Source organism: Gekko japonicus, unplaced genomic scaffold (assembly GCF_001447785.1).
Source record: "Gekko japonicus isolate JY-2015 unplaced genomic scaffold, Gekko_japonicus_V1.1 scaffold47, whole genome shotgun sequence".
Classification (NCBI taxonomy): Eukaryota; Metazoa; Chordata; class Lepidosauria; order Squamata; family Gekkonidae; genus Gekko; species Gekko japonicus.
The window spans coordinates 1,880,616-1,892,355 of record NW_015165235.1 but is presented as its reverse complement, the minus strand read 5'-3'; the positions used below and the strand labels follow the sequence as shown (position 1 = coordinate 1,892,355).

The window sequence follows — 11,740 nt, the reverse complement described above, 5'->3', positions numbered from 1 at the left end:
CTTGTAACGTAGGTTTGCCATCTCCAGTTTGAGAAAACCTTGGAGATTTGGGGGAGGGGCCGGGGGAGAGGCTTCAGCAGGGATGTGATGCCAAAGAGCATGGGTCCCCAACCTTTCAGAGCCTGCAGGCAACTTTGGAATTCTGACAGAGTGGTGGGCGGAGTCACAAAATGGCTACTACAGGAGGCAGAGTCAGCCACACAATGGCTGCCACAGCTTGCTTTCAGTCAGTCAGTGAAGATCCTCATGCTATGGAGGCAACTTCTTTCAAAGCAACATTTTAAAAAAATCTACACAGGCAGTCAGAAGCCTTGTTGAACAAAAATCTCCTAATCTGCCTTACAGGGGTCCAGCAGATCAGGCCCCTCCGGTTCGATCGCCGAAAACAATTCATTGGTAGGTCTTCATGTCCGCATACTGCTACGAACTGTACTACGGGTCAGAAAAAGCCATCGGTCATGCCGATGCATGTAGACGTCTGCCGATCTGGGAACCGGACATTGACCAATCACCTGCCTGCGAAATCAGGGCCATCGAGGAACTTTCACAGCCACCGTTTCAGGCCTACGATGTCGCCTTGCATTCCGCAAGGGATCCCACGAATTCCTGGGTCCTCAACTGGGTGTGGAGAGGGTGGCCATCTGCCTGGCAGATAGGGTTGCCAAATGGATTTTGGCCGGGAGCGGGGGTCTCCCGGCCAACATCTAAATTGTGCGCACGCGTGTAGCGCGCGCGCGCGCTGCGTGTGCATCACCCGGAAGTGACGCCGCACGCTGGGGGTGGGGCCATGCCATTTGAGGGGGAAACTCTTTGTTTTCCCCTCAAATGGCGTGGCCCCGCCCCCAGCGTGCGACGTCACTTCCGGGTGGCGCGCACGCGAGGGTGGGGTTTCCCCCGGGCTCCGATTCCATGGGAGCGGGAATTGGGCCTTGAAAGCGGGGGGAAATCCGCCCCCCGGGGGGATTTGGGAACCCTACTGGCAGACCTAAGTTCCAAGTTTTCAAGTCACGTTAACACGAACTGTTGGTTCACAAGGGATGCCTGCTTTGAGGGAATTGCATGGCCATTCCCCTCCCAACGTCACCGCCAGGTGCTGGAGGCCCAATATGCCGCCAACCCTGCCAGGAGTGACTGCCTATGAATTGCAACGCCCCCCAGTCAACTATTGGGTTGGAGACAACTTGCAACGCTCTCCAGTCAACAATCAGGTCGGAGGCAGTAGTACCCCGACACCCCACACTGAGATCCTGCAGAACTAACACAGCTTACAGACCCTGAGAGTTCGAGCACTACGCTTCATTCCGCCAATGTCAGCGGAGACCCTGTCGTGACAGCGGGGGAACTCTAACTTAGGGGGGAAGGGTGTTATGTAGTTGCTTATGTGTTATGCGATGTAATCTAAACCGGGGCTTCAGGCACAAGCTCCATTGACTCTCAGGTATTCTAAACCCTGCAGTCGGATTGGTCGCTGTTGCGCAACAGACCAATCCGGAAAGACTCTGACTGGCGGCGGGAACAAATCCTATTGGTCCTAAGCTCTCTAACGTGATTGGACATTACTGTACTAGGGGGTGTGGCCTCGCTAGTTCAAAATGTATAAAGTTGAATTGTTCTATGAGTGTTGTTGCTGTGTTCTGAGCTGAATAAAGAAATCACTGTTTTTGGAAACGCTGCCTCATTCCCAGTATATAACAGTAACCCTACAGCTTGTAGAACTGGGGAGGGGTGGGAAAGTCTCCCTGTTTTTATTTCTGCAGAATTAGACTGTTCGTTTGAAAAATTCCGGTCACAGTTTTCTGCTACTGAAATCATTTCTCATTTTTAAAGTATCAGAAGCTAAAAGAGTGATTGTTATCAAAACAGATAACTACTTCAAATCTAGTAATATTTCATAACACCAAAGGTTCTATCACAATGCAAGCAATGTAAGATAAATCAGAACTTTTACGTAACACAGAGTGGAACAATAAACGCTTTTATTGATTTATTGTTTATAGGTGCCCTAATAAAAGGGCTGTTGAAAGTTGTACAGAATTAAACATTAATGGTAAGATATTTTCCTGAAAAGAGCCAAAGGATATTATTCATAAGGGAACACTCCTTGACCATTTATTACAACCCAGAAGCAGAGTCATTAAAAAACAACAACTGGAAGTTCAGTCATCATCATTTGAGCCATAACTTGGTTGGTTTATGAAATGGTTTTTGCAGGGTAATATCCAGCATACAATGCCTTCACATTTGTACAACTTATACCTGCAGAGGTTCTGTGCACAGGATGTGAGTTAGGGATGCCAGCCTCCAGGTGGGACCTGGGAATCCTCTGGAATTACAGCTCGACTCCAGACTACAAAGGCCAGTGTTCCCCTGGAGAAAATGGATGCTTTGGAAGGGGACTCTATGGCATTTTACCCCACTGAGGTCCCAGGCTCTTTCCCCAAATCTCCAGGATAGACCCAACCTGGACCTGGCAACCCTAGCATGTGTCTGGAACCTGGAAGGTTGAGCAGCTAAAACATAGAACAAAATATGTCTATTTATTGCACCCTAGATGTGATCGACATGTGGGGGACACAGGTCAGACCTGCTGCCACAGATCTGATCTCCTCCTCACTGGCGACGTGCCCCTGCTTTTATGGGGACATAGGGTTGCCAACTGAAAGTGGCTGCTTTGGAGGGTGGACTTTATGACATCATACCCTGTGAGGTCACTTCCTTCTCCAAACTTTGTTGCCCCAAGGCTCCAGCCCCAAACCTCCAGGAACTTCCCAACCTAGAATTGGCAGTCGTAGCACAAGATTACTGTGAGTCAGGTCTCATGAAAGCATTACGCTGGAAAAGATTATCCAAACCACTGTTCCTCCAGAGCAAAGCACGGGCAGGGCCACCGAGAGTGCAGGAACAGGGAGCCAAAACCCCACAAGTCTCCATGGGCCCCCCGTTATGTTTGCCAATCTCCAGGTGGTGGCTGGAGATCTCCCGATATTACAACTGGCTGGTGGACTCTATGGCACTGTACCCCACTGAAGTCCCTCCCCTCCCCAAACCCCGCCCTCCTCAGGCTCCACCCCCCAAAAAATTCTCCAGGTATTTCCCAGCCTAGAGCTGGCAACCCTAGGGCCCAGGGCACTGGATAAATCGTGTAGTTTGTTCTCATACAATGTCTGAATTGGGTCCTGCCGATGCGAGGGGGTTTTGGGAGTGGAGTAGGGTTGCTAGGGTTGCACCTGGAGACTTTGGGGGTGGATCCGGGAGAGGGCAGAGTTTGGGGAGGGGAGGGGCCTCAGCAGGGTACTATGCCACAGAGTCCACCCTTCAAAGCAGCCATTTTCCCCAGGAGAGCTGATCTCTGTCAGCTGGAGATCAGTTGTAATAGCAGGAGATCTCCAGGCCCCACCTGGAGGCTGGCAACCCTAGAGTGGAGCCTGAGGACAGCAGAGTTTGAGGAGAGGAGAGACTTCAGTGTGGTATAATGCCAGAGAGTCCACCTTCCGAAGCAGCCATTTTCTCCAGGTGAACTGATCTCTGTTAGGAAATCTCCAGTCACCACCTGGAGGTTGGCAACCCTGAATGGGGAGCGCACCCCCCCCCAAAAAAAGGTGGTCTTTCCCCAGGATATCATGGTGGCTTTTAGAAGCTCTGACTGCTGCCAACAGGAAAGCAGGTCCTGGTGGAACCATTAGACGGAACACCTCACCCAATATGGCTTCTTCCCAAGTAAACTTTCACATCACCCCCTACCGACAGTGGCCAACTGTTTCATAATTTTAGGCCTGCTTTGCACTCAGTGACTTTCAGCTTTGCTCTGAATTAGCAGAAGGGCAGCCGAAACCATCATGGGAGACTGTAGGAAGTTCATGCAAGACAGAATTACATCACACTCACAGGCAGGCCGTGTCTCACTAGAGCCAGGGATAAATGACTCTGGAATTGGACTGATTGCCAGATAATTATGGTTATGGCAAAAAGCACTGAATGTGTCATCTGAAGATCATTTTGCAGATTTTGCAACACAGACTTTCGCAGGGCCGAGAAATGGATGCCTCTGAATCTGAAGAGGAAAACCCCACAGGAAACATTTCAAATGGGATCTGAATATCAAGTATTTACTATCTTGCTGTGATGCCCCCTTAAATTTCCTATTTGTAAGCTAAGTGCTTATAAATCTACCATTATCCCTCAGAGTGTAACAAGTCCATGAAAATATTTTTATGAGACATTTTATTTTATGAGTAATTTTATTACCATAGTCACAAGCCCTCAAAGACACTAAACACAGACTCGGTGGAACAAGAGCCAAGGACAAATCAATACTGTCTTATGCAACAATATTTTACTACTAAAATAGAAAGAGCAGATAACATGAACTGTTGTACACTTAAGATATATGTTAGCACTTACATTTCTATCCTGCCCTTCCTTTGAGGAACTTAAGGCAGCATGTATGGTATGCCTAGGCTTGCCAGCCTTCAGGTGAGGCCCGGAGAGCTTCCTGAACTAGAGCTACAGAGATCAGTTCCCCTGGAGAAAATGTCTGCTTCAGAGGGTGGAGTTTATAGTCTCTCTCTACCGCAAATCCTGAACTAGGGATGTCAGCCTCCAGGTGGGACCTGGGGATCCCACAGAATTAGAAGCTCCTCTCCAGACTACAGGGATGAGTTCCTCTGGAGAAAATGGATGCTCAGTACCCCACTGAGGTACCTGTCCTCCCCAGGGACCTCCATCTCCAAATCTACAGGAGTTTCCTAATGGGGCTCTGGCAACCACCCTCCATGCCACACTGGTGGCCGGGGGAGGGGGGACATGGCAACCCTAAATCCCTCGCTCCTCAGGGCCCCCCCTTTTTCTAGCAACTTCCCAACACAGAGAACCCCATGCTCCTCAGGTTCCCCCCACCCAAATCTCTAGGAACTTCCCAATGCAGAGAATTTCCCAACACATCCCTAAGTGTGTCACTCCTTATTTCATCTTCACAACAACCCTGAAAAGTAGGTTAGGCTGAGGGGGTGGGACCAATGCAGGGAGCAGGAACTTAATGTGTGTAAGTATTTGACCCCTGGTCTCCCTGCCTGTCCAGGACTCTAACCACTACATCACACTGCTATATTCAACCTTGATTGCTGTGGGTTATTTGGAGAAGGCGGGGCTAGGGCTGCCAAGTCCCCCCGGGGGGGGTTGGCTTTCCCCCTCGCTTTGGAGGCCCGATTTCCGCCGCCGCGGAATCGGGCCCCGGGGGAAACCCCACGTCAGCCGGAGATGACATGATGGCGCCGGGCACGCTGGGGGCGGGGCCACAGCCATTTGAGGGGGAAACTCTATGTGGAATTGATGCAGCTTCTTTTAGTGCACGTTTATGTTGTGCCTAAACACTACGTAACACAGGTCGCTTCAGCATGGATGGTTTTCTCTGCATTAACTTCCAAACTAGACAGCTCTTTTTTTTCTTTTTTCTTTTTGCTTCTAGGTTTTCTCCATCCTCAATACATTCTTTCCAAAACCTGCTTTATGATGATCTTTTTTTGAAAGAGCGCAATACAAGTGCATTAGCACACTGTATGGGAGGAATGGTGCACATTTCCTTGCCTTGACAAGGTCTCACCCACAGTGGTGTCATTTTCTCATGGTCAGCCTCTCACAGGTACCCGTCTCCAAACTTTTTTTTTTTAACCGCTGCATTACCAGAGAGATTAGAAGGTTGTTTTTTAATACACTATTTTCTATAAAACTATAGTGCTTTAGTGTTCTAGCACTGTGACAGTTGATTGCTTCATACCTGTCTCAGCTTTTAATAGAACTGTTATAGCACCATAGTGTGTGTGTGAACAAAAAAAAGGAAGAGGGAGATGAATTGCCCAGGTGGCAGTGACAGCTATGCCCTCTGAGAGCTAATGTAGAGTCGCTGTCAAGTGCGTATGGAAGGGAAACGTCAGGCCAAAAATGGAGAAAAAGCAAACAGAAAACTCCCATGCACAGAAGTTGCGCTACCATTGGGCATGCCTATGCTTTGGCAGCCGCAATGAGGGCAATGAGGAGAATCCTCTCCGTGGGGAAGCAGCCGTGGTCTGCTGTTCGTTCAACACACTGCAGTGGCTGAGGTATATTTTGAACTGTTGATAACATAAGTTAATGTCTTTAACCTAAAGAACTAATACCACCTTTGGTTTTAAATTACTGAAAAGCACACTATGACAGAGTAAACGACTACTGCAGATGGAGCAGAGCCTTCAGTGATATGCCATATTGGAGGCAAAGGGCTCACATGGTGATCTGTGAGGTGAGGTGAAGATGGAATACTGTGAAATACTGGAGGTTATGCGAAGACCCATGGCTGGAATCACAGTTCCTTATTAAAGACCTCTTTGGCCTCTGGAGGCCAGAGAGTGCCCCTCAGGAGACAAGATTCAGTCCAGGGATTTATACTTCCCAATCACTATTTTGGAACAGAGAGTTGTCAAAGTCTTGAGCAATTCTGATTTCATTATCTAAGATATGAGCCATATACAGTGGTGTTTGTTATTGTTTTTTTTTTTTTAAATGCCAGTACTCATATATAAGCTTGTGCTGATTTCCACCAATTCCCCTCGTAGGACTTGGCCAAGCCCCTCGAAGGTGCTGGTATTCTGTCCCGTCCTTGGCAATAACATTCGTTTTAGAAGCATGTTGTGAATCTATCTTGTTTGGCTCCCAGCATATTTACATTTCCAGGTCAGGCAGTTAAATAAGTTGCTTCAGTATTATTCAGAAGCTACACTTGAGATCTCATCCAGTTTTATCAGTCATCTGGCAGTGGTTCCCTGTAGGTTATTTGAATAGAATTGCAACAGCTTTCTTTCTTTCTTTCTTTCTTTCTTTCTTTCTTTCTTTCTTTCTTTCTTTCTTTCTTTCTTTCTTTCTTTCTTTCTTTCTTTCTTTCCATTGCCACTGTAAACAAATGTTCTTTAAGGGAATTTGGGTGAGGTGGTAATGTTTATGTTGTTGTTGAAACATAAGGGACCAACTGTAGTATTACATCCAACCGCAAAAATGTTGGCACAACAGTTCTAAGAAGTGCCAAAAAACTGGGTTTGGAGTTGCGTGATTCCCTCCCCCCCACCCCGCCCTTGGGCCTGGTTACCTCAAGCAGTTACCACAAGCAGTTTCATTTGGGGGGTGGGGGGTCTTTTAATTCAAATCCTAAGAAACAAGCAGAAGAAAGTCATATTTTACTTAGTGGGACTTATTCGCGGGGAAGTGTTCTCAGGATCGCAGCCAAAGTCACCAGGAAAGGGGGTATGGCTCAGCCATCACCTACAGAACTGGCACGCAGAAGAGCCAAGGTCCACACTGTGGCATAGAGTTCCAAAGGGGCCTGGAGACCTCTCTGAGCTAGAACGGATCTTCAGGCACCAGAGTTCACGTCTCCTGGAGAAAACAGCTGCTTTAGAGGGTGGACTCTGTGACATTATACCCCACCGAGGTCCCTCCCCTCCCCAACCCCTGCCCTCCCAGGCTCCACCTGAAAATCTTCAGGAATTTTCCAGTCTGGAGATGGCAACCTTGCTGGCCCCTTAAGTTACTGGAGATAGGGGGTGCTGGGAAAGGCCTGAGATCCTGTTGGAGTACATAATACTGAACTTTACACAGCAGCTTTATATGCTCAAGTCCTGCGACAGACATTTAAGCATGGTAGATGCATTGTGGCCCTGACCTGGATAGCCCAGGCTAGCCTGATCTCATCAGATCTCAGAAGCTAAGCAGGTCTTGGCTAGTATGTGGATGGGAGACCTCCAAGGAATAGCAAGGCCACAACACAGAGACAGGCAATGGCAAGCCACCTCTGAACGTCTTTTGCCTTGAAAACCCTACAGGGTCGCCATAAGTCAGCTGTGACTTGACAGCACTTTCCACCACCACCACCAAATTCTGCCCACCTACCCCATCCCCTGCATTCAACCCTAGTGCTGGGGGCCAAGAAGACACACATTCAGGAAAGAACACTTTGTGTGGTCAGTATGGAAATAATGTACCTTTTCAAGTGCCTTCCAGTGTCCAGAATGTCCTGCCCTGCCCGTGGACAGCTAGCATAAAAAGAAAGTGCAACTTTGCCTTATCCTTAAAAAAAAAAAAATTCGTCTAAACTTTGCCTTATCCTTGATGGGCTTGTTCTCTTCCTGCAAGGAGTTTTTCTCCCAAGGGAGAGCACTCAGACAGGCGATCCCTCGCCTGCCTGCCAAAGTAGATAACCCCTCCCCATCATGCCACAGGCTGTCTCTTAATGTATTGACCAGTTCCAATTTTGTCTGATTTTCAGTTTCTCACGCTTCCTTGTCAGGACTTCTTCGTTCCCCCTGTGATGTCTGAAATGGAGGAGCTAAGTGATGACGCCATGCTTCCCCCCAGGGCACTCCAGAATGATGTCCCTGCGCTCCTTGCTCACCTCTCCCTGCACAGTGACCCTCAGGGAGGTTGTGTGTCCAGGATCCAAAGGAGCTGCCTTGTCCCCAAGATGCACGCTGACATCTCATTGGTCTCCTCCTGCAGTTCCTACAATCCCTTGACTGCTGCTGGCTCCTTCTTTTCCCTCCCACAATAGCAGCAGCAGATGAGGACTCTCTTCCCCCCCTTTGTCTGTTCCTGACCAGGCAAAGCGGTGGCACCAAGGAGATGCTGGGAAGGGAATGTTCCTTCACCAGTTGGTGAACCAAATGTGCTGCCCCAGGCAACTGCTTAGGGTTGCCTAGCAGCCATGCCACCCTTGCAAACATGTTAGGGGTTGTCTGTACAAGCAGACTTAAGAAACCAATTTGGCTGGGCAAAAAAAGCCTTTGTATCTTAGCTGAAACACTGCTTATCCCCCTTGGAAGGCACAAGTTTAGCCTGGTATCAACGGGATAATTTTGCACTGGAAACAATTCAAGTAGTATGAACATTTTGTAATAATAAGGTCTACAGGATGGCATTCAGTTTATATGTGGAACAATTTGTTCTTTGTAACCATCTGGGCATGCCATTTCTTTGGCTTTTTCATTCTCTGGGTAGTGACCATACTGCATAGCAAGAGAAAGTGTAGATCTCCACACCATATTCCAAAGCAGAATTAGCCACGCTGCGGTCCATTTCATCTTGTACTTGCCTTTGTGTTGGATTATGACCCTGAATATCAAAATATAAGGCCCTGACCTGGGTAGCGCAGGCAGGCCCAATCTCATCAGATCTCAGAAGCTAAGCAGAAATGACCCTGGCAAGTATTTGGATGGGAGACCTCCAAAGAACACCAGGATCGGGAGGCAGAGACAGGCTATCAAGCCACTTCTTTGAATGTCCTCCATGCTCCAGTAAGAGTTGCAGAGATCTCCATGACTTCCAGGCACAGGCACGCACACACGAACATGAATGCAAAATTACAAAAAAAAAATATCAATATATACGCACCTTATACCAGCAAAACCATGAGTTTGATTGTTAAGAGATTTTAATTCCTTAATCCACATGCTAATTATTGGGTGAGGTAATTTACAAACAGCCCTGACTTGGATAGCCCAATTTCGTCAGATCTTGGAAATTAAGCAAGGTCGGCCCTGGACAGTTTTTGGATGGGCCATAAGGTGGGAGCAGGCAATGGCGAAGCATTTCTGAACATATCTTGCCTTGAAAACTGTATGGGGTCACCATGCGCCAGCTGTGACTTGACAGTACTCTCCACCATCACCAAGTTACAAACAAGTCTAGTTGACCATATATATATATATATAGTCTGGGTTGGAAAATACCTGGAGACTTTGGGGGGGGGTGGATCCAGGAGAGTTAAGGTTGCCAAGTGTTACCTATATCCGGAGCGGGGGACTCCTGGCTTGCTCTGGGAGTGCGCGCGCACGTCACCCGGAAGTGACATGACGATGCCGGGCACGTTGGGGGCGGGGCCACGACCATCCGAAGGAAAAACATAGAGTTTTCCCTCGGATGACCGTGGCCCTGCCCCCAGCGTGCCCCGCGTCGTCACGTCACTTCTGGGTGACGTGCACGTCGAGGTGGGGTTCCCCCGGGGCTCGATCCGCCGCCGGCGGGGAACGGGCCTCTGGGGTGGGGGTTTCCCCGCTGCCCGGGGGGACTTGGCAAGCCTAAGGAGAGGGTAGCATTTGGGGAGGGGAGGGGCCTCAGCATGGTGCAATGCCACAGAGTCCAACCTTCAAAGCAGCCATTTTCTCCAGGGGAGCTGATCTCTGTCAGCGGGGGATCAGTTGTAAAAGCGGGAGATCTCCAGGCCCCACCTGGAGGCTGGCAACCCTATGCTAAACTCTGAGAGTTTTGATTAATTCTGTATAAATGGGTGAATAATCCCAAGAGCTGAACAGGTCAAAAGATGCCCCTTGCTGCATTCTTTAGGGCAGGCCCAATCTGTTATACTATGAATGCAAAGTTATGTAAACATGGGAGGGCTGAGAACATGCCTAAACTTATTCTCTGATGTGGATGTGTACAGGAAAAAGGAGTACAGGCAGCTAAATAAATGTTATCTCAAAGCCATGATCTCAGGGCCGCCTTTGTCCTAGTAACATTGTAAATATTTGGCACTTGCATAATGAATGTGCAGTACTGGCATAATAATACTCTTGGTGCAGCTGACATGATTTGCATAGCATCTATTAATGGTTGATTTGCTTATCTCATTAGAAAGGATTTCCAAAGACATCACAGGAATGACTGGCACCCTCTTAATTAGCTGTATAAGGCAGTGTTTCTCAAAGGGCCCCATTTTTAAGCTTACTGTGTTTTTCAGAAGCCCCTTGACCAAGTAATTGCATACTGTTCCCCACCCCACTCCAAACAAGCAGGAATCGCAAGTCTGTTTTAACAACAAACAAATGCATACCTGAGTTTTCTGTGTGTTTTGTAGGCGGGGGGGGGGGGGAAGCGAGGGATTTACAAGGACTTGCAGGGGAGAGGGAACACCACTCATCCCTTGCTGGCTTCCACTTTTCCATCCTATCACTTCCTAGGTCTTCCCCCACCTCGTAACCCCTGACTCCTCTTTCCTTCCCATTCTGCCTTCAGTATATTCAACACCATTAAACCACGGAAATCTTGCTGTGTATTCCTTAGATCTCAGCCAGCATTTGGGCTCTTGACAGGAAGCCCCAAAATGGCTGATGAGATCTTGTGGTTGCTGGGTTGGCATTTTAAGTTGTGATTATCTGTGCAGGGTCTATACATTACTCCGATAATTTTTTTTGGGGGGGGGTTACACCCTCTTTTTAAGGTTTTGGATTTTTCTGAAAACCCGGGGTTTTTCCCTGGCTTGCAAAAGCAGTTCTTCTACCAATGGGTGACCCATTCGACAGATTTTTTTTATCTGTACAGTGGGACCATCAGGGCTCTAGTCGGGGGGGAGCTCTCAGGTACGGAGCTCCGGAAGAGAACCTCTAGGGGGCGGGGCGGTCACGTGGTGAAGCCCCGCCCCCTTCTTTACCCCGCCCTCTGCTTCGATCCTCATTCCGTTTGGGAATGAGGATGAAGCAGGAGGGTAAGTAGCCGGGCCTTCTGACACACTTCCAGTGATGTCAGGGGGTGTGGCCTTCTGTCACTTCCGGTGATGTCAGGGGGCGTGGCATATGCAAATAAGTTATGCTAATGAGTTATGCTAATGAGCTCCGGCAGCTCTTTTTCTACAACAAGACCCCTGGGGACCATCATGGGAATTAGGTATATGACAAGCAGGGAACCTGCAAGGACTTGCAAAGGAGATTTCATTTTCCACTCCCCC

At 48.5% G+C, this 11,740-nt stretch overlaps 1 protein-coding gene across 1 annotated transcript in view; it reads left to right on the top strand.

Annotated features, from left to right (window-relative positions):
• Positions 1–406: 406 nt before the first annotated feature.
• DPY19L4 (dpy-19 like 4 (C. elegans)) overlaps positions 407–11,740 on the top strand; it is a 60,873-nt gene continuing 49,539 nt past the window's right edge. The window contains exons 1-2 of the mRNA XM_015409822.1: positions 407–622; positions 8,312–8,444. Coding sequence (XP_015265308.1) covers positions 407–622; positions 8,312–8,444 — 349 coding nt within the window. The remainder of the gene's footprint in view (positions 623–8,311; positions 8,445–11,740) is intronic.